The sequence below is a fragment of the Pongo abelii genome, chromosome 13 (genome assembly GCF_028885655.2).
Source record: "Pongo abelii isolate AG06213 chromosome 13, NHGRI_mPonAbe1-v2.0_pri, whole genome shotgun sequence".
Taxonomy (NCBI): Eukaryota; Metazoa; Chordata; class Mammalia; order Primates; family Hominidae; genus Pongo; species Pongo abelii.
In genome coordinates, this window is record NC_071998.2 from 127,191,794 (window position 1) to 127,214,687 (window position 22,894).

Sequence of the window (22,894 nt, forward strand, 5' to 3'; positions counted from 1 at the left end):
TCTTCTAAAAAGAACCCTTAATTTATAAACACTTTTTATTCCACATAAAAACAGGTTGAAACGTGATACTTGCCTCCAATATGGAATTCTTGTGGGGTTCATTCACTTTTCCAGCCAGGCAGCAATGGGATATGGCATTGTGAATAATCGGTTTGTTTGATTTACTACTGGGCTCCTTAAAGAGCTTGGGACCTAAGAAACGAGGCCAGGGTTGGCAAAATTATTATTTTAAGGCACGAACACACACAAAAAAGAAAGCCAACAATGTCTTAGAAGCAAGCAATGGGTAGGCTGAATTACAGATATTTATGATTATTTAAAAATGGGAAGTAAAAACCACGTAAATTTATTCAAAAGAATTTTAAGTTATAAATTTTTAGACAACTAAAGACAAAGTAATCAATAATTTATCCCCTTTCTGAATTCAGTGTCTTAACTATAAAAAAAGACAAAATCAGGTAAATAATTTGTAAAAAGTCTAAAGTTCAAAGGCCCCAGGACATATGCCTCAGCCACAGCAGCACCTCCAGTTCACCGTGCCCCGAGCCCACGCCTGCTCCGAGGGCAGCTGGTGAGAGCCAAGTACTCCCAGCACTCCCGGGCTCTGCCGCCCCCAGGTCTGCCGCCCCCTGCACAGCAGACAGCAGGGCAGATGGCCAGGAGGGCAAGGCAGGCCTAAGAGCTTCTACTAAGCCACATGCCCATTTCAGCACCAAGGAGCTAAAAATAGCTCTCTTTCACTACATCAAACATCTTTGTTAGAAAAATACTTTTTAGACCAAAATAGAGAACAGATATTGAAAGAGCCACGCAAAGGTGTGCGGCCATGCCCACGATGACCTCTCAGGAGGGCGAAGGCTGTCACCTGTGTACTCAGCCACTGAGGCCAGGGAAGATGCCGCCGACGCGGTCTCCCAGTCTCGGTCTGTGCTCCTGCTCGCGTTACGGCTCAGTATGGGCAGGGCTTCCATCGATTCCACTCTGTAGGCAGAAACAGACAAGAGACAGGCAGGTGAAGCGCTGGCTTCCTCTCACCACTGCTGGCAAGGGGCTGGCCCGCAACCAGGACAGGAAGCACATCAGCAGGGGAGAAGGCTTTCAGTGACGGTGGGGGCTCAGTTGCCACAACTCCCACATAGTACAGACACTCTGAGCAAAATACAAAAGCAGGCACTAGGGAGTGACGAAGACAGACAGAGGGGAGTCAGCCCTTCACCGAAGGGGTTCACCTCCATGCAGTCCTTGCTCCAGGCACCGCCCCCTTGAGCAGGGCACAGGCACAGCACAGGGCACAGTGCTGCTGGCTCAGGAAGCCAGGGATGAGACCTAGGGAAGGAGGGGCTACAGCGGGCCAAGTCTGAAAACTTGGGTCCCAGTGACTCTGATCCCTGGAAGGCCTGAGCTCCACCCTGCAGGGAAGTCTCCACTGAGCACAACAGATGCCAAAAGGCTGGACACAGCTGCTCCGAGATGTCGGCTGCTGTGCTCACAAGGGAGGCAGAGACAGTCTGAATCCAGTCAGGGTAATTGACCACCAGAACAAAAACCCAAACAGAATCTGCAGTCCCTCGGAGGGATCTGCCACAAAGCCCAGAGACAAGGAGGAGCCATGAGACGGGTGAAGAGACAAGAAAACACGGCCCACAGGTGCAGACAGAGCAGGAGCCACACGGTGTGCACATAAAAATAAAGGGACACATGGGCAGGGGAAGCCCTCGCTCCCACGAGAGCTGACAACATGCGTGGAGGAAGCGGTGAGCAAGAGCTCCATGGTGGTCACTAAAGCCCCTGCGGGACAGTTCCGTGAGGTCCCGATCAGTCCCCAGCCTCTCTCCTGAAGTTACTTTCTCATCACAGGAGCAGTCCTGGGGCCCACCCGAGAGGCTGCGTTGAGAGAGACGCACGCTCACTTCTGGGCTGCTCAATCAGAAGCGCGAGGCCTCAGTCTCATCACAGGAAACCGATACTGAGAGGCAGCCAGAAGGATAACTGACCTGTGGTTACCAAAAGTCAAGGTCCAGAAAGGCACAGAAAGGCTAAGGAACTGCTCTGGATTGAAGGAGACTAAAGGGACACGGCATCTCAAGGCCATTCATCGCCCCAAACCAGATCCCGGACTAGAGAACAACATAGTTGTCAGGGATACTCTTGGGACAACTGAGGACAGCTGAATGGGGACCGCAAATCAGATGAAGTACTGCCTTGGTAACTGATAACACGAGAAAACATTCTCGTTCTAGGAAATACACACTTAAGTATTTAAGCATAAAAGGCCAGACATCTCCAACGGAGTGGTTTTTTTCTGTTTATTTTTGCTTTTGGGGGTTTTTTGGCAGCATCTCACTCTGTTGGCCAGGCTGGAGTGCAGTAGCGTGAGCACAGCTCACTGCAGCCTCAACTTCCTGGGCTCAAGCAATACTACCACCTCAGCCTCCCAAGTAGCTGGGACTACAGGTGCATGCCCCCACACCCAGCTAACGTTTTTTTGTATTTTTTGTAGAGATGGGGGGTCTCACTCTGTTGCCCAGGCTGGTCTGGAACTCCAAGTCCCAAGTGATCCTCCTGCCTCAGCCTCCCAAAGTGCTGGAATCATGGGTGTGAGCCACCATGCCTGGACTCCAACGGACTCAAAACGATGAAGAAGCAGATGTGCACGTGTGGGCTGGGGGACAGGGGAGGGCGATAAGGTGAAGGCTGCCACGTTTAACCAGCTGGGGAGCCCGTGTGAAGGGCACTGGGATTCCTGATGACATGATTGCAACTATTCTGTAAATGTGAAATTATATCAAAATTAACGTTACAAAAGCCTCTCTCATCGTGTTGAATCAGGAAGTCCCACCCTGCCCCTCCGAACGTCCTCCAGCCCCGTTGCCGGCGGCGTCTCAGGCCCCTTACCGCTGAGAGGGTGTGCCCCCAGAGTGAACGCTCTCGGGTTCTGTCGTCGCCGCAGAGGCCAAGGACAGGCTGGAGCCTGACTGAGTCCGGCTCAAGTTATCAGCTGCCAGAGACAGAAACAGAGGACGGTTCATGAACAGATTCCGACAGACACGTACCTGTCCCCTGTACCTGTTCCCCTCACCTCGCCCTGCAGAGCTCGGTCACAGAGGCCGCGTCCCCACCCCGCCCCGGGGAGCCGGGCTGCGCCTGGATGTGCCGCACATCTGGTCTCAACATTGTCACCCATGAAACGGGGATAATCATCTCCACCCTTCCCGCCTCACGCCACTCTTGACAAAAGTGAAATGAGCCGAAGAACGTGAGGCCGCCGCCCGCGGAAGGAAGCGCTGCCCGCGTGAGGGCCGGGGCTGCTTACGGGTGGAGGAGCACTTGGTGCCAGAGTCGCTGCACGACTCTTCCCGGTGCACCGACTTCGGCCGCGGCTTCTTCGGCTTTGACTTGGGCTTGCCGAGCCCCTGCTCCTCTAGGATCTGCTGCTGCTTCCTCCGCAGGTACTCCTGCTTGATGAGCTCGCGCCGCGCCTTCTCCTCCTCCTTCCGCACCCGGTCTTCCTCAGCTTTGCGCCTGAGAGAAACACACGCCCAGACACTGCTCGGTCACGGGGCTTCTTCCACGACGCCTGTGCCGCGGCGCTCCGTCCAGGCGCGTTTCTCGGGTTCTCCCCGGCCGCCGGGACCAAGAGTGGCCAGCCTCCACGAGCGGGACACAGAGGCTGCAAGGGCCGTCCTGCAGATGACCCACCAAGGCCACACGGCCTCCCTGGCCACCGGCAACGCACGTCCTCGCTGAAGATCAGCAGGGGCCGTGAAAGTTCGGGGAGGTCGTCCATGGGAGGAGTACGACCGCCGCAGGCACTCACTGCCATGGTCCATGCCCAGTGCCAGGAACGGGACCGGGGCCGCCAGGGACCCACCAGGCTCCTGCTCAGTCTGCTTTCCCCCTCGGCGGGACGCTTACCGGGCTTCGTCACGCTTGAGCTCCACCTCCGCTTCCAGCTGCTGCTTGCGCACGCGGGCCTCCTCGGCCTTGCGCTGCTGCTTCAGGAGGAAGGCCGCCCGCTTCTTGGCGAGCTCATCTTCCGCCTTCTGTTCATCCTGCAAGGCAGAGACCACACAGAGCATGACAGGAACCCCCTCAGACGCCGGACATGGCCGCACTCGACCCAGCGGCCGACTTTCACTACACTTTTAAAAGTTTAACGCATAAAGACTTTTATGCTTTTCTTTAACCGTTACAGACTCTAAAATACGAATGAAGACAAATCAGGGCATTTCAAAGGCGCTCGGCATCACCCAACTTTCCAAACATCTCACGAAATCCAGTTTGCCTTAAAAAGTACACGTATATTTCCAGAATAAGAGCAAGGCTGGGCACAGTGGCTCACTCCTGTAATCCCAGCACTTTGGGAGGCTGAGATGGGTGAATCACTTGAGGTCAGGAGTTCAAGACCAGCCTGCCCAACATGGCAAAACCCTGTCTCTATTAAAAATACAAAAATTGGCTAGATGTGGTGGCTCACGCCTGTAATCCTAGCACTTTGGGAGGCCAAGGAGAGTGGATCACCTGAGGTCAGGAGTTCAAGACCAGCCTGGCTAACATGGTGAAACCGTCTCCACTTAAAAAGAAAAAAAAAAAAAAAAAAAAAAAAATACAAAAATTAGCCGGGCATAGTGGCACATGCCTGGAATCCCAGCTACTCAGGAGGCTGAGACAGGAGAATCGCTTGAACTCGGGAGGCAGAGGTTGCAGTGAGCCAAGATCATGCCCTTTTATTCCAGCCTGGGCGACAGAGCCACTCTGTCCAAAAAAAAAAAAAAAGCGAGAAAGTGAATACTGAAGTTGGTCACAAATTTGTTTACATTTCAAAAGTGCAACCACCAAATAAAGCTTGCCTCTTTTGCTAAGATCCACCTGATGATTTGGTATCCTCTCAGTCAAATTCACAACTGCCTGGAGGCAAAGAAACAGCTGCGTGTCGCTTGCCGAGAGAAAACGTTCTGAGAAATAGGTCCTCAGGTGACTTTGCTGCTGTGTGAGCATCACGGAGTGTGCGCACACCTGGATGGCAGTGCCCCCCACAGGCCTCAGGTACACCAGCCACTGCTCCTAGACTACAGACCTGCACAGCACATTACTGTACCCAATACTGTAAGTAACTGTGTATCAAAATCTATCTAAACATTGAAAAACTACCACGAAAATATGGTCTTATCATCTTAGGAGACAACGAACGTCACAGCGAAACATCATGTGACGCACTGACTATTAAAACAGTTCAGTTTACGCTTCCCTTCATCTCTAAGGAAAAAATTACAAGAAAAACATATAAAAAATGTTTTTTGAAGTTGCTATATCAGAGGTTGGCAAACTTCACCCCACAGGCCAGGCCTGGCCACCACCAGAGCATTCTAACGACGAACGCTTTTTACGCTTTGGGGCAGGACATGGAGACAACAGGGTTTTGACTGTAAAACCAGCAAAAAAAAAAAAAAAAACTATGCTGAAAATCACATGAAATTCCAGTTTCAGGGCTCATAACAAAGTCATCTCAGCCACACCATGCTCACTTGCATGCGTATTGCCCGGGGCTGCTTCTGGCCAAGTGGAGTCCTCGGGACAGAGACTCTGTGGCCCACAAAGCTAAACACACACATCCCCCGGCCTCTTACGGGAGCGGCTGGCCAGCCTGGCACAGATCTGTGTTCTCTAACTCACTCACAATCACGTGGGGTGGCAACACATCACGAGTGCCTGAAACAGATGCTACCAATCCCTTACCTTGAAGAAGAAGCCAACCCCCGGCTTCTGGTCGCCTTCGCTGACAAGGTCCGCCGAGCCATCGAGGCTTGCCAGCTCCCCATCCTCGTCAGGGGCCTTCAGGTCAGAGAGGTCCACTTCAATGAGGCTGGCCCTGCTCCTCAGAGGCTCCTCCACAGGGATGCTCTCTTTTCCTGAGACATCTGAGGAGCTGGGCCCCACCTCCTTCACAGTCGCATCCAGAACCTCTTTGAGGCTCATCTGCTCCAAAATAATGTTGGCATCTTTGGAAGAGGACAGAGTAAGTGTCCGCTGATTGCTTTCATCGTGGAGCCTGTAACTGTCGAAGAGACACTTCCCATGTGGGTCACCACTGGGCTCCAGGGCACCGTCCAGGCCAGGGTCCGTGGGCGTCCGAGGGTGGCTGCTGGCAGGGAAGGGTCTCAAGTGCGGGAGCGTCTCCACACTGGGCGTTGGGGTTTTACTTCGGGAGGAGCCCTGTGGCCTGTCTTTCGGGACCTTCAGCTCCGCCGGCCTTCCAGAACGGGAATTCCGGCCTTGACCCAGCCGGGGGGCTTTGCGGTGGCCAGCCACGCCCGTGGGGGAGAGTGGCTCCACGAAGTGGACTGGCGCCTTCACTTTGTGGTCCTGCGAGTTATTCCTAGAGCCCGGCACTGGGACTGTGGGGGACTTCATGAGAAGCTGCTCCTGCTGCTGAGAGATTTTCAGGATGGCCTGCTGCAGAGTACTGATGGTTTCGTTGAGCTTCTCGATGGAAAGGTCACATTCATTCACGTCAACAACCTCCCCAACGGTGTCCTCCAGGAGGGCGGCAGAGATCACCTTATTTCTCTCCAGCTCGTGCAGAGCCACAGGGTCTTTTGCTTTATGTTGCTGAGCAAAGGCCAGGCTCTCTTTGTCCACATCCTGAGGCTCGTGAAGGAGCTCCTCTCTCTGCTCCTCCTTCATGAGAAAGTCTTCAGTTTTGGAAACGGCGTCCCCACAGTCCTCCCCGTTGTGCTGAGAGTACTCCTTTGCAAAGTGCTCCGGCCTGAGGGGCGGGGAAGCCTCGGCCTTGCCCTTCTTCACCACATGCAGGAACGCAGCCTTGCCGAGCTTCAGGCGCTGCCTTGCCGACAGCGCCTCCATCTTCTTCTTCTGGGCCTCAATGGCCCTGCGCTTCTCCTCCAGCTGCATGTGCAGCTGTACCAGCTCAGATGCCAGGAGGCTGGCGGGGTCCCTGCCATGCCGGCTTGGGCTCTGCTCCCTCTTCTGCCTCCACGTCGTCAGAGGGGCTGGGCAGCTCTCAGACGCATCTGGCGTGGTCTTCTGGGAACTGCTGGTGCTGGACTTGGTCTCACAGCTGTTGAGTCTCTGGAGCTTCCTCTCCGCAAAGCTGGTCATCTTCACGCTCCCACTTGCCATGGAGACGCTGCTCATCTGAGAGGCTGTGCTCAGGCAGGGGCTCGAGCGGCCGCTGGCGTCATCTTTGTCTTCGTGTTCCTTCACCTTCATGTCCTCTTGCAGTTTGGCCGACTCTTCCTCCCCAATGTATCTGCTGAGAACCACAGGATGGGCCTCACCCATGAAATCGTGCTCGGCTTCCTCTATGTCCACCACATCCGAGTCAGAATCCTGCCTGAGGAGAGTCCACGGCTCCGAATCGTGGGAGTTGGGGCTTTTTGAACAACTAACATATAACCTTCCCTCGGTGTCTTCATCGGCCCTGCCTACATGAAGGAAGAAGCCATCCGTGGATGGTCCCTGGGGGAACGGATCGAATCCGCCAAGGGCCAGAGGCCCACCACACACCTCTCCTGCGGTTTCCACTGCCTGCGGTCCTGTCTCGGTGGGGTCGATGCCCATGGGGAATTCTGAGCATGGAATCGGGGTAAAAGTCCTATTCAAGTCGCGACTGCCAGTCATTTTCCTTCGTACCAAAGGCTGGGGGCCCTCGCTAGGCCTCCTGGACGTGATGCTCCTCGGTCTCCCTTCCCCCCGTTCATCCTCCTTGGTGATCACCTGCTTCTCTTTCGCTGGCTTAAGCACTGCTGGCATCAAAGGCTCCAAGAAAAAACTGTCAGGCTTACTTTCCGAGGTGTCCAGCTGTCCTTGGGGAGACCGGGCATTTGCTATAAGGCCTAAGGCCCGAGGTGAGGCCCTGGGGAACTCCGGGTCAGCCTGCTGGGGAGCCACGTCTGCTCTAACAATAGCCACAAGCTCTTCTTCCTCATCCTCAATACTGACATTGCTCAGGAGGCTCTTCCCGTGGGTCTTCGTGGCCGTGGGGCGTGGCTGGTTCTGTGGGGTCAGATTAACAATGTTGGATGCCAAACTGTCTTTGCTGATAGAGCGGGCCAAGCTGATGCTGTCGCCAGAGCTGGGATCCACTTCACAACTCGCAGCGTGATGTAGAGCAAAAGGTGTTGGCTGGGACGCAGGCCTGAAACACAGGGAAGGCCCACTGGGTGCGCTGCTGTATACACCAGAGACCTCCAACATGGCCCGGGGGGTGAGAACGCCGGCCACGCAAAGAGAATACGCCTCTCACATGCAGGAGATTTAAACTCACTCTTCCACGGGGCAGAAGAAAATCAGAGATAATTTCGGCTTTGTGATTCTCAAACACTCTAGTCCCAGGACCTCTTGATATCCTTAAAAATTACTGAGGACCTCAAAGAGCTTTTGTTTCTATTTATCAGTATTAATCTCTATTTATCATCCTACAAATTAATGCTCAGACATTTTCTAAACACTGATTAAAATTACAGTAATTAGCCCACTCCATGAAAAATGACTATATTCGCCAGAACGGAAGTTTCCAGTGTTAAGAGCAGGCACTATTTGACACCTGTATAGCTCTGGGATCTGGCTGGACCCTCATACCTGACTCCACCTGCTGCCACACCACATGGTGTGCAGCCTCTGAAAAATCCCATGGCACACTCACGAGAGTGAGGCTGCAGAGAGGCAGTAACTTCCTAGTGTTGTTATAAAAATAATTCTGATCTCAGGGACTCCCTAAAAGGGTCTCAGTGATCCTCAGGGGGTTGGGGCGACATCTTAAGAACTGCTGTTTAGTATAAAAAACATTCCAAACAGAAACATCGCTGAAACAGAGACTCACCTGGTTTTTTTTTCTGGCCAGGCTATTGCTGCTCCTCGAGGCTGACCATCAACTCGGGTCAAAGAATTCGATCGATGTCGCTGATCTGCAGTACAGAGGAAACAGACAGTGTTAAGTAACCAATTTTCTATCACTTGAAATTCTTTCAATATGACCATTTGTCCAGAAAAATGCCTCTCAAGTCAGTACACCAGAAGGGCCCCATGGAAAGCAGAGAGGCAAAACCATACAGTTGTCCCACATTTTGATGGTAACACATGGTTCAGAACTGTGAGAGAGCTTCAGCACGTGTGAGCCCTGCTTATGTCGCAGTTACTCTGTGTCTACTACACAGAAGGTAATTGCTCTCAACGATATTTTCACTGCAAGACTATACATTCTGAGATACATCAACACAAGTTAAAATTTATTTGGCTACAGTCTTAACTAAAATCACTACATCGGCCGGGCACAGTGGCTCACAACTGTAATTCCAGCACTCTGGGAGGCTTAGGTGGGCAGATCATGAGGCAAGGAGATCGAGACCATCCTGGCTGACATGATGAAACCCTGTCTCTACTAAAAATACAAAAATTAACTGAGCATGGTGGCATGCGCCTATGATCCCAGCTATGTGGGAGGCTGAGGCAGGAGAATCGTTTGAACCAGGGAGTCAGAGGCTGCAGTGAGCCGAGATCGGGCCACAGCACTTCAGCCTGGTGACAGAGCAAGACTCCATCTCAAAAAAAAAAAAAAAAAAAAATCACTACATCAGAATAAAATGACTTAATTTTGAGAAATATGATTTTACTAATCTATAGTAAGGAGAAATTAAGGAAAAAAGGAGGAAACAACATTCTTACCAGGGATGTCCTCTCCCTGTATGGATTTCTGCTGTTTCTGTCTCAGTGGCAATAAAGGATGGGATGGGCTGAAGGCAGCAGTTCCTTTCCCACTAAATGGAAAAAGAATTACAGGGAAAATCCTTCCTTTATCAAACTTCAAGGTCAACAGCAAATGCACAAGTGTACAGGACCATCCTGAATTCACACCAAGTTTTGAGAAACTTGAACTGTTTGGGAAAAATGACTATAAAAATGAGCCAAGAGTTACCAGGAACTTCCAACCTGGGATGAACATCCGCACACTGCAAACAGGGGCACACTGACTCCCCAATGTGTCTACAACACAACCAGCTTCCCACGGGAAAAGCAAAACCCAAGCGTGCAATTAGAGTGATTTTCTGAGATAAGCAAAAGTAAAAAGAAAAAGTGATCCTTTGACAAGCAACAGTTTTCAAAAATGCACATTACTGCTTCAATTAAAAAAAAAGAGAGAACTTCAGAGATAAAATAGACCACAAGGATGATGCCCACTGTACTAAGCCACAACCGTGAAGATATTGATGAGTAATTAAACCCATCACAGACAGCAGCATGAACATTCCCACACTGCTGGTGGGAGGGCAAAAATGTACATTTTTAGAGGACAATATGGCAATATCCATAAAAACCTCTAAAATCACTCATACCTTTACCACTCCTTGGATTATAGCTTAAGAGGTACACACAGAAGCATGGGTGTGAAGGCCTCACTCCCAGGAAGAAGGGCACATGTGGGAAAGGCGGAGGTCACATGTGTGCGGATCGCACAGTTCTGACAGAGCAACACCCATGAGACTGGCACCCAGCAGCTCCTGCCACTCCACAGGCACCAGCTCCCCGGGAAACAAGTGCGCTCACACCGCAGGGCAGCTATCTTGCTTGTTTCACTTTGGGGATAATTTGGTAAAGGGATAATTCGCCAGGTGCAAACAGGATGCGGAGATCGCAGGGGACAGCTCGGCACCCTGGGCCAGAGTCAGCACGCCTAGGCCTGAAGAGGCAAAGATGGGCAGAGGCCACCAGAGTCAGGACACAGACACCACAGAGACACAGTGAGAGCACACAGCGAAAGGGTTGCGGAGAGAGGGGCTCAAGGCAGGGAGCCCGGGGGAAGCTGGGCAGAGCAGGAATGGCACAGGGACCTGTGTCAGGGCCACAATGCAAACCCTGCAGCCTGGACACCGTGGGGACAGCAGACCCATCACGGCATGCCCATGACGTGACAGACTGGGTAGCTGTTGAAACTGTGGCAGAGGAGGATGCACCAAGTGGGAAAATTCTCACCACAGGCTGCTGGGTGCAAACAGGTCACAGAGCAGCGTGTACACGGGCACCAGCTTCTTGTGCTCACACACACACACACACACACACAAACACACACACTGGGCTCAACAACAGACACGCAAAGACCGAAGGGAGGACGCCAAGTGTCCACGCTGGCCCCGTGTGAGGGACGGCTCAGCCTCGAGCCATTCTCCTCAGTCAGTGACCCCGCCTGTGCCCGTGGGCACGGAGTTACTGCCCCACCTCTGCTCTGAGCTCTGGGGACAGATACCCCAGTCTCAAAGCCGCTCAACACAGAACACATCCAAACCCCTCCCTCAGCGGTGCCCCACCCCTGGGTGTGTACCCCCCGCCACTGCCTGTATCACAAGGGCCTCTCAACTCCTTCCTCCTGACTCCGGCAGCCCCCGTATCCCATCCCTCAACATGGTCACCGGTTTTAGCTCCTCTCAAACAACCTGAAACAACTGAGTTCGTTCTACGCCATGCTGTCTCACTGAACCATTCATTTATGTGAATTATTTAAAACCACTTTTAAATAGTGTCTTCATCTTAAATCGCCACATGTTAAAAATGTTTCTCCACTTTAGGTGTGCTAACTGGCTCCAGGCGGGAATCAGCTGTGGGTCCTCCTACCACACAAAGCACAAAGCTCACCCTTACTCCAAGGGAAGCTCCTTCATCCCCTCCCCCAATTCTGGCCCAGTCAATTCTACCCTAGATATGGGCTTCATGATGAAAATTCATTTTCGAAAAAACGTTTTTTAAACAACTCTTTTTCTAGAGTAGTTTAGCCTTTAAGCAGCTCTATACACTTTTTCACTAGAATCCAATTAATTCTTCCCCGAAGAGCAAACAAATACTCTTCTTTGAAGACTTCACAATACTTGAAATGCAAGAGGATTTCACTCTTCGTGTCTGTCAGACCATAAAGGGCACACCTAAACTATCAATTCAACTTTCTAATCTTGAGATCATTTCTTAAACAGTGTAACACATGGTGGAAAAGAGAACAGAAAAACACCCATTCCATAAACAATGTTAGAATTAGGTACACATCCTTGAAGGAATTTCCTGCTAGTATCATTCCCGGCCTCTGGAAAGGGGACCGAATGGCCAGAAGGGCAGGGACAGAAGGAAAATCTTTCATAAGCTAATACAAATTGCTTATTTTAAAAAAGGTAACTTCAAGTAATATTTTAAACTAACACAAAAAGGGACACAAGATGGTGAACTGATTCTGAAAGCAGAAAGACAGACTTACAGGTATTCAGGTTCTTCGGGGTGCAGGTATTGCCTGTGACAGCCTTCCGCCAGCAGCTGTGCAGGGGGCTGCAGGTCAGCTGGGGTCCCTGCAGCAGGGCTGCCTAGGAAACTGCGTTTGGTCGCATTGGAGATAGGTACAGGAGGCCGGCTGCTCTTCTGGTGTAACACTGTTTTCGCTGCAGAAATAGCGTTTTTGCATCGTTACTTACAACACTAACTGGAAGCACAGAAAAAAACCTGCAGCTTTTATAAGCACTAACTCAACCTTTTATTGAAACCAAACTTTTGCCAAAAAAAAAACTGGTTTCAAGTTTAACAAATGTATTCTGTAATAACAAGTACTACAAATATTGTACCAAAATAAATACTAAAATTAAAAGACACAACACAGATGAGAAGAAGAAGAAGAACTGAGAGGAAATGTAAGCCCAGCTGATGGGCTCTGTCTTGGTCACCGTCTAGCACCCGCACAAAAGCCCTCCACTGGTGGGCTGCTTCCAAAACCACGTGCCACCTTCACCAAGCCTGGTGCTAGACAAGATGCCCACCACCCAGGCTCCTGGGAGAAGGCTTGGGGCTCAGCTTCAGAGAGCCACCTCGCTCAGCCCAGCCAGTGAGGGACCGAGGCAGAGTCAGAAGGGTGCTTATCTAGGCCCAGCATGTGGGCAGCTGCTCTTGGGGGTCCCTTCAGCTCCAGCCCCTGGGGGTCAGGTGAGGTGCTGAGCCTGGCTGGGGCGCCATTCCCCTTCTTGGCCCACGCCTGCTCACCCGCCTCTCTCCCAAAGGGGCAGCCCCAAACAGTGACTCTGTATCTAAGGCTGCTTCCCAGAGAACTAACCTATGGGAGGTGCTGCCAGGAGCAGCTCAAAGGCAAGAGGTGAGGCCATATGGTGGGGACCAGTGGGAGGGCACCCACTAGGTGATGTGTTGTGAACACGGAGGAGGGAAGTAAGGACGAGGGGGTGGCGGCTGCACTGAGCTCTGCAGATGGTCTAGGAAAAAGATAAAGAAGGCTAAGAGGCAGCAACGTGTGACCAAAAGCCAAGGGCACCAAGCTGTGCTCTCCTACAGCCAGGGGCCAGGACCAGAAATGAATGGCTGCCAGAGAAGCTAAACCCCCAACCCAAGAAGGCTGCAAGGCCAAGGTGAGGCCCTAGATGGGAAGGAAAGAGACTATGACTCATGGCATACGAACTTCTAGGCCTGGAGAACCTCAAATTCTCAGATTACCTGAAATTCTTTGAGCCTACAGAGGAGGGCTCCCCTCCCTGTTAAAGGCCAGCATCCCTGCTGGCCCCACGCTTAGATGATACAGATCTCTCTCTCAAGATGACACGTGCTCCCCCAGGCACATTATAATCAAATTGTCAAAGACAAAAAGAATTTTGAAAGCAGCAAGAGAAAAGTGATTCATCACATACATGGGAACCCCCATTAGACTATCAGTAGGTTTCTCAGCAGAAACCTGCAGGCCAGAAAGAAATGGGATGATACATTCAAAATGCTGAAAGGACGGGAAAAAAACCCCAACCAAGAACATTTTATCTGGTGAAGCAATACTTCAGAAACACAGAGGAAATAAAAACATTCCCAGACAAACAAAAGTTGAGGGAGTTCATCGCCACTGCACCTGCCTTCCAAGAATGGCTAAAAGGAATTCTTCATATTGAATCAAGAGAACACTAAATAGCAACACAAAAACACAAAAAGTATGAAACTTATTGGTAAAGGGAAATATACAGACACAAACATAATACTGTATTACCATAAAGGTCGTAGATACATCGCTTTTAATTCCATTATACAAGTTAAAAGAGGCCAGGCATGGTGGCCCATGCCTGTAATCCCAAAACTTTGGAAGGCTGAGGTGGGAAGACCACTTGAGCTCAGGAGTTCTACACTAGCCTGGGCAACATAGCAAGACCTCATCTCTACTAAAAAAAAAAAAAAAAAAAAAAAATTAAAAAAAGTAGCTAGGCGTGGTGGCGCATGCCTGTAGTCCCAGCTACTTGGGAGGCTGAGGTAGGAGGATTGCTTGAGCCCAGGAGTCTGAGGCTGCAGTGAGCAATGATCAAGCCACTGCACTTCAGTCCAGCCTGGGCAACAGAGCAAGACCTTGTCTCAAAGAAGAAAAAAAGGTAAAAGACAAAAATATTTAAAATAACAATAAACTGGCCGAGCACGGTGGCTCACACCTGTAATCCCAGTACTTTGGGAGGCCGAAGCCAGTGGATCACCCAAGGTCGGGAGTTCAAGACCAGCCTGGCCACATGGTGAAATCCCATGTCTACCGAAAAAACAAAAATTAGCCAGGCGTGGTGGCAGATACCTGTAGTCCCAGCTACTCAGGAGGCTGAGGCAGGAGAATCACTTGAACCCGGGAGGCGGAGGTTGCAGCGAGCTGAGATTGTGCCACTGCACTCCAGCCTGGGCGACAGAGTGAGACTCTGTCATAAATAAACAAACAAATAAATAACAATAAGTTATGTTAACAATTACATAAATAGTTATGAATGGTGGCATTAACTGCACACCATGTAGGCGGGGAGGTAAAAGCTGAGAGGTCTTGCATATAAGTGAAGGTGAGTTGTCATCATCTTAAAACAGACAACTGTATCTTATGTAAGCCCTAGGTAATGACTACTGAAGTTACACAAAAGAAAAAGAGAAGGGAAAGCAAAAACCATTAACACAAAAAGCAACAACAAAACACAAATGAAGACAGCAAGAGACAAAGACATGCAAAAGAACTGTTAGATAGACAAAAGTTAACAAAATGGAAAAAGGAAATCCTTTCCTATCAATAATTACTTCAAACAAAAATGGATTCAACTCACTAATCAAAAGATAGAGAGTAGTTAAATGAACCAAAAACTAAGATTCAACAGTACACTGCCTACAGGAAACCCACTTTTGAGTGAAGAACACACAGGCTGCAAGTGAAGGGATGAAAAGATATTCCATGCATGCGAATGGTAACCCAAAGAAAGCAGGTATGGCTACTTACCTCAGACAAAACAGACTTTACGTCAAAAACTGTCTCTAGAGACAAAAAGTCATTATGTAATAATAAAAGGGTCAATTCAACAGAAAGCTGTAACAACTGTAAACATCTATGTACCCACATCAGACCTAAATATATAAAGCAATATTGACAGATCTCAAAGGAGAAACAGAAATACAGTAATAGCAGAAGGCTTCAATACCCCACTTTAAATACTGGATAGAATATCCAGACAGGAAATTTAACAGTAACAAAAACAAAGAACAGCAGGCTTACGCAATATCCCAGACTAAATGATCTCACAGAGACATACACACTCTTCACCCGACAGCAGCAGAATACGTATTTTTCTCAAACACATGTGACCCATTCTCCAGAACAGATCATATGTTAAGTCATAAAACAAGTCTTAAAAAATTTAAGAAGATCAAGATCATGTCATGTATCTTTTCCAACCACAATGGAATGAACCTAAAATTAATTACAGCAAGAAGGCCAGGCGCAGTGGCTCATGCCTGTAACCCCAGCACTTTGGGAGGCTGAGGCAGGCAGATCACCTGAGGTCAGGAGTTCAAGACCAGCCTGGCCAACACACTGAAACGCTGTCTCTACTAAAAGTACAAAAAATTAGCTGAGCGTGGTGGCAGGCGCCTGTAATCCCAGCTACTTGGGAGGCTGAGGCAGGAGAATCACTTGAACCTGGGAGGCGGAGGCTGCAGTGAGCTGAGATCGCTCCAGCCTGTGTGACAGAGCGAGACTCCGTCTCAAAAAAATAAAAAAGTAACGGCAAGAAAACAGGGTGATTGACAAATACATGGAAACTAAACACATTCTTAAGCTACCATTGAGTAAAAAAGGAAATCAAAAGGGAATTTTAAAAGTATCTCAAGCTGAATGAAGCGGAATACAACATACCAAAACTTGCATGATGCAGTGTTAACCAGGAAGTCTGGGGCCAGATGTGGTGGTGCAGACCTGTAATCCCAGCACTTTAGGAGACTGAAGTGGGAGGATTGCTTTAGGCTAGGAGTTTAAGACAAATCTGGCCAACATAGCGAGACCCATCTCTCTTTTTTTTAATTAAAAAAAAAAAAAAGGAATTCTGTAGCAATCAACACCTCCATTAATGAAGAAGCAGGACTTTAAATAACAACCTAACTTCACACTTCAAAGACTACAAAAGGAAGAACAAACTAAGCTCAAAGTTAGCAGAAGAAAGGAAATTATAATAAAATCAAAGCAGAAATAGATCAAATAGAGAAAAATAAAAAAAATCAACAAAACTAAGTTGGTTTTGAGAAGATAAAATCGACAAACTAATAAGAAAAAGACTCAGATAAAATCAGAAATAAAAGGAGATATAATAGATGCCTCAGAAATAAAAATGATCACACGGGCCTATTACAAACATTTATATGCCAACAAACTGAATAATGCAGAAGAAATGGATAAATCTCTAGAAATATACAATCTATGAAGACTGAACAAAGAAGATATCTAAAGCCTAAACAGACAGTAATAAATAAAGAGATTGAAGCAGTAATCACAAAACTCCCAACAAAGAAAAAGCCCAGAATCAGATGGCTTCACTACTGAATTCTACCAATTCTTCTTAAAACCTTCCAAAAAACAGAAGAAGAAACACTTCTAAACTCATTTTATGAAGACAGCATCGCCCTGATACCAAAGGCAGACATAGGCACCAGAAGGAAAGAAAACTACAGGCCAAGATCTCTGATTAACACAGATGTAAAAATCCTCAATAAAATACTAACAAACCAAATTCAACATTACATAAAAAAGATTATACACCATGATTAAGTGAAATTCCTCCCTGGAATACCAGGTTGGTTCAACAAAGGCAAATCAATGCAGAACACATTAACAGAATCACAGATAAATACCACATGATCATCTCAACAGTATGCAGAAAAAGCATCTAAGTTCAACATCCACTCATGATTTAAAAAAAACAACTCTACACAAAACAGGTATAGAAGGAGCTTACCTCCTCACAATAAAAACCATTTATGAAAAGCCCACAGCCAGTACCATAATTAGTGGGGGAAAACTGAAAGCTTTTCCTCTAAGACCTGGAACGAGACAAGGATGCCCACTCTCCCCTCTTTTATTCAACACAGTACTGGAAATTCTAGTCAGATAAATTAGTCAAAATAAATAAATAAATAAATAAGAAAAAAGGAAATCCAAATTGGAAAGGAAGAAATAAAACTGTCTCACTGCAGATCCAAGGTCCTACACATAGAAAATCCTAAAGGCTCCATAAAATAAGTGTTAGAACTAATCAATGAATTCTGTCAAGTTGCAGGATACAAAATCAACATGAAAAAACTGTAGCATTTCTATACACTAACAATTAATTATCTAAAAAAGAAATCAAGAAAACAATCCAATTTATAATAGCATCAAAAAGAACAAATACTTAGGAATAAATATAACCAATGAGTAAAAGATCTGTACACTGAAAACGATAGAACACTGATGAAAGAAATTGAAGACAACAAAATTAGTGTAAAGATATCCCATATTCATGGACTGACATAATATTGTCAAAATGTCCATACTACCAAAAATGACCTACAAATTCACTGCAATCCCTATCAAAATCCCAATGGCATTTTCCACCAAAACAGAAAAACAAACCTAAAATCTGTATGGAACCACAAAAGACCCAAAATAGCCACAGTAATCTTGAGAAAGAACAACAAAGGTAAAAACATCACACTCCCTGATTTCAAATTATACTCCGAAGCTATAGTAAAACACTATCATACTGGCATAACAACAGACACAAGCTAATGAAACAGAATCGAGGTATACGGTTAACTAATCTTTGACAAAGGTGCCAAAAATACACCATGGGGAAAGGATAGTACCTTCAATAAATGTTGCTGGGAAAATTGGATAACCAGATGTAGAAGAATGAAACTGGACCCTTATTTCACACCATATACAAAAACCAACTCAAAATGGACTGAAGACTTAAACTAAGACTAATTAATTTAATTAAGACCTGAAACTGTAAAACTCTAGGGAAATAAGCTCCTTGACATTAGCCTTGGCGATGATTTGGTTATCACACCAAAAGCACAACTAACAAAAACAAAAATAAACCACAGGAACTACACCAAATGAAAAAGGTTCTGCAAAGCAAAGGAAACAAAACAAGACGGCAGCCTACAGACTGAGAAACTATTTACAAACTATATGGCTGATAAGAGCTTAACATCCAAAATACATAAGTAATGCAACTCAATCGCAAAAATACAAATAACCCAAATAAAAAGCAGGCTAAGGTCTTAAATAGGCATTTTTTCCAAAGAAGACATACAGGTGGCCAACAGGTATGTGAAGAGTTGCTCAACATGACCAGTCATCAGGAAATGCAAATCAAAACCACAATAAGGCATCACTCACGCCTGTCAGGATGGCTATTACCAAAAAGACAAGAGATGAGTATTGAGAATGTGCAGAAAAGGTGAACCTTTGCATACTGTTGGTGGGAACACAAATTGGTATAGCCATTCTGAAAAACAGTATGGAGGTTACTCAAAAAACTGAAAATAGAATTACCATATGATCCAGCAACCCCTCTTCTGGGTATATATCCAAAGGAAATGAAATCAACGTCGCTAAGAGTTATGTGCACTCCCATGTTTACTGCGGCACAATTCATAATTGCCCAGATATAGAATCAATCTATTTGTCAACAGATGAATAAAGAAATTGTGATATACAGAGACATACAATGGAATATTACTCAACCTCAAAAAAGAAGAAAGTCTTGTCATTTGTGACAACACAGATGGACCTGGAAGATATTATGTACAGTGAATAAGTCAGATACGGAAAGAAAAATACTGCTTGATCACACGTGTATGTGGAATCTAAAAAGTACAACTTAAGCAGAGGAGTGTTTGCCAGGGGCTGGAGGGTGAGGGGAACAGGGAGATGATGGTCAAAGGGCACCAAGTTTCCATTTTAAGGTGAGTAAGGCAGCATGGGACTATAGTTAGCAATACTATGTTGTCTATTTGAAATCTGCTGAAAGATTGTTAAGTGTTCTCACCACATACAAAGGTAACCATGTGAAGAGATGGATGTTAACTAGCCTGACCATGGTAACCAGTTCACTATGTATACGTGTATCAAAACATCATGCTGTTTATATACACTTTTAATCTTCAATAGGACCTGCCCCCATCTTCCCTCGTGGTCACCAGGCCTATAACCAGGGTGATATCCAACAAAGCCCTTGCCCGGGAGAAAAGGGCCACATACCCACACACCCCGTGGAGCTGCGGGGTGTAGCCAGCCAGTTTCAGCAGCCAGGGGAGGCTGTGAAGTGCTAGACTCTGAGGGCCCTTGTCAAGGGAGCTGGCTGAGGAAAAATGTGTCCATTTGGGAGGACCCCCAAGCACAGGATTTGGCAGGAACTGGGTGATGATGCACGTGTACTAACAAGAGGCCCTTACCAAGTACGGGAGAAGTACCATAACTGCCAAGGGACAGCAGAGGAGGGGCTAGGACCCCTCCCGCCCCCACACACACAGCAGAAGCATGGGAAGCGTGCCGGTCAGAAGGGTACCCACAGCAGCACCAGGCAGCCCCGTGGTCACCCCTTCAGTACACCAGGGCTGTATGAAGCAACGATTGGCAGGGAAGCAATCACCGTGGCAAGGGGAAGACAGAGTTCCAAAGCGAGAAGCTTCATGGAGGTATCAGAAACCAGGTGGCCTTAGTGACTATGGTGAATGGCAAGGCTGGAGGGGTGGCCATGGGGCCTGGTCAGCAGAGTCACTGAATTGAGAACAGGGCCCTGCTTCACTAGGCACAAAACGCAGAGACAACAAGGGCATTGGTGAGCTTATCCCATGAGAAGAAACCAAGAAAGGATGACTGGATGCTAAGGGCAGCTGTGCCCCCACTGGAATTCAGTATGCCATGCTGGACGGATCCAAATTACACTCTAGTGGCATAAAAATTATTTTGATGGCTGGGCACGGTAGCTCACGCCTGTAATCCCAGCATTTTGGGAAGCCGGAACAGGCAGATCACCTGAGGTCAGGAGTTCTAGACCAGCCTGGCCAACATGGCGAAACCCCATCTCTACTAAAAAATGCAAAAATTAGCCAGGCATGGTGGTGAGCACCTGTAATCCCAGCTACTTGGGAGATTGAGGCAGGAGAATCACTTGAACCCAGGAGGTGGAGGCTGCAGTGAGCTGAGATTGTGCCACTGCTCTCCAGCCTGGGTGACAGAGCAAGACCCTGTCTCAAAACAAAAAACAAAAACAACAAAAAAATTATTTTGACATTTGCTATCCAACAGACTCAAAAAACAGCTTTTTCAGAGCTTCTCTTATCTGACCAGGGGCAGAAACTTTGGAAAGAAAGGTGCCAAAATCCCCTCTGGGGCAGACTTCCTGCCCAAAAGCACCCAGAGAAGCCCATGTGCATCTACAGACACACGTCACCACGTACCTTTACCCGTTCCGCAGCCACACATCACCACGTACCTTCTACCCTGTTCTACAGACACACGTCACCACGTACCTTTACCCATTCCGCAGCCACACATTGCCATACCCATTCCGCAGCCACACATCACCACGTACCTTCTACCCATTTCACAGCCACACATCGCCACGTACCTTCTACCCTGTTCTACAGACACACGTCACCACGTACCTTTATCCGTTCCGCAGCCACACATCGCCATGTACCTTCTACCCTGTTCCACAGCCACACGTCGCCACGTACCTTTACCCATTCCGCAGCCACACATCGCCACGTACCTTCTACCCTGTTCTACAGACACACGTCACCACGTACCTTTACCCATTCCGCAGCCACACATCGCCACGTACCTTCTACCCATTCTGTAGTCACATCGCCATGAACCTTCTACCTATTCTACAGCCACACATCACCACGTACCTTCTACCCTGTTCAGACACACGTCACCACGTGCCTTCTACCCATTCCGCAGCTACACATCACCACATACCTTCTACCCTGTTCTACAGACACACGTTACCACGCACTTTCTACCCCATTCTACAGACACACATCACCACGCACTTTCTACCCGTTGTACAGACACTTCATCACGCACTTTCTACCTTCTACAGACACACATCATCACGCACTTTCTACCCGTTCTACAGACACACGTCACCACGCACTTTCTACCCGTTCTACAGACACGTCATCACGCACTTTCTACCCGTTCTACAGACACACGTCATCACGCACTTTCTACCAGTTCTACAGATACACGTCATCACGCACTTTCTACCAGTTCTACAGACACACGTCATCACGCACTTTCTACTTATTGTACAGACACACGTCATCACGCACTTTCTACCCATTCTACAGACACACGTCATCACGCACTTTCTACCCGTTCTACAGACACAAGTCATCACGCACTTTCCACCTGTTCTACAGACACATGTCATCACGCACTTTCCACCCGTTCTACAGACACACATCATCACACACTTTCCACCCATTCTACAGACATGTCATCACGCACTTTCTACCCATTGTACAGACACACATCATCACACACTTTCTACCCCTTCTACAGACACGTCATCACGCGCTTTCTACCCGTTCTACAGACACACGTCATCACGCACCTTCCACCTGTTCTACAGACACACGTCATCACGCACTTTCCACCCGTTCTACAGACACGTCATCACACGCTTTCCACCTGTTCTACAGACACGTCATCACGCACTTTCTACCTGTTCTACAGATACACGTCATCACACGCTTTCCACCTGTTCTACAGACACGTCATCACGCACTTTCCACCTGTTCTACAGACACACGTCACCACGCACTTTCTACCCATTCTTCAGAGACATATCACCACACACTTTATATCTGTTCTGCAGACATGTCACCACGCACTTTCTACCCTGTTCTATAGACACACATCGTTACGCACTTTCTACTCCATTCTCAAGACACACATCATCACACACTTTCTACCCGTTCTGCAGACACACTTCGCTACATACTTTCTACTTGGTTCAGCTCCCTTCGGTTCTGCTCCTGTATGAGCCTATCTGCCTTTCCTGAGGAAACTGATTCGTCCTTCCCATACAAGCTTCTTCTCTCCCTGCCTCCCTGCTGACGCAGGGTGTATGAGTCCCTATTTCTAGCTACTCAGCAAGCCACTGCTTCTGTGCCCACCACATGCATATGAATAGCCATGAGTCTGTTTGTGTCCGTATTTCCTCCCAACAATGCCCAATCTCTGGGACCAGCAACACTAAGGTGAGCGTGCAAGGCAATGGTTCCCCCAGTCATTCCAAAAGGGACCACCAGCTACGTTCCCAGATGAGTATGCACTGGGAAAGGGAGGGGACATCACATCCCATGGCCTACAGGTATCAGTGGAGGGAGAACATGCCACAGGAGTCTCTGGCAAGTCAGGTGGGAGAGCACAACGCAAGATCCCGGGACTCTAGAGCCACAGAGAATCACGCGACATTAACAACAGCCCCTGATGTGCACAGGGCACTGCACGCCTGCTGACAGTGTGTTCAGAACTGCCCATCACAAGCTGGGTTCTGCGACCCACTCACTCCAG

General features: G+C 48.2%; 1 protein-coding gene across 14 annotated transcripts in view; it reads right to left on the reverse strand.

Moving 5' to 3' along the window:
* Positions 1-22,894, reverse strand: part of CAMSAP1 (calmodulin regulated spectrin associated protein 1) — a 112,621-nt gene that overhangs the window by 21,572 nt on the left and 68,155 nt on the right. For 13 of the 14 annotated variants that reach the window (XR_008510054.2, XM_054520899.2, XM_009245020.4 and 10 more), the window contains 9 exons: positions 12,254-12,431; positions 9,685-9,776; positions 8,843-8,927; positions 5,737-8,158; positions 3,916-4,052; positions 3,314-3,522; positions 2,896-2,998; positions 866-981; positions 74-192 (listed from right to left, as the gene is read on the reverse strand). Coding sequence is in view for 12 of the 14 variants with exons in the window: in XM_054520899.2 (XP_054376874.2) it covers positions 74-192; positions 866-981; positions 2,896-2,998; positions 3,314-3,522; positions 3,916-4,052; positions 5,737-8,158; positions 8,843-8,927; positions 9,685-9,776; positions 12,254-12,431 (3,461 nt within the window). In the remaining 2 variants the exon portion in view is untranslated. Of the gene's footprint in view, positions 1-73; positions 193-865; positions 982-2,516; positions 2,767-2,895; positions 2,999-3,313; positions 3,523-3,915; positions 4,053-5,736; positions 8,159-8,842; positions 8,928-9,684; positions 9,777-12,253; positions 12,432-22,894 lie in introns of those variants that run through there. The other variant, XR_008510055.2, reaches the window with a different exon arrangement.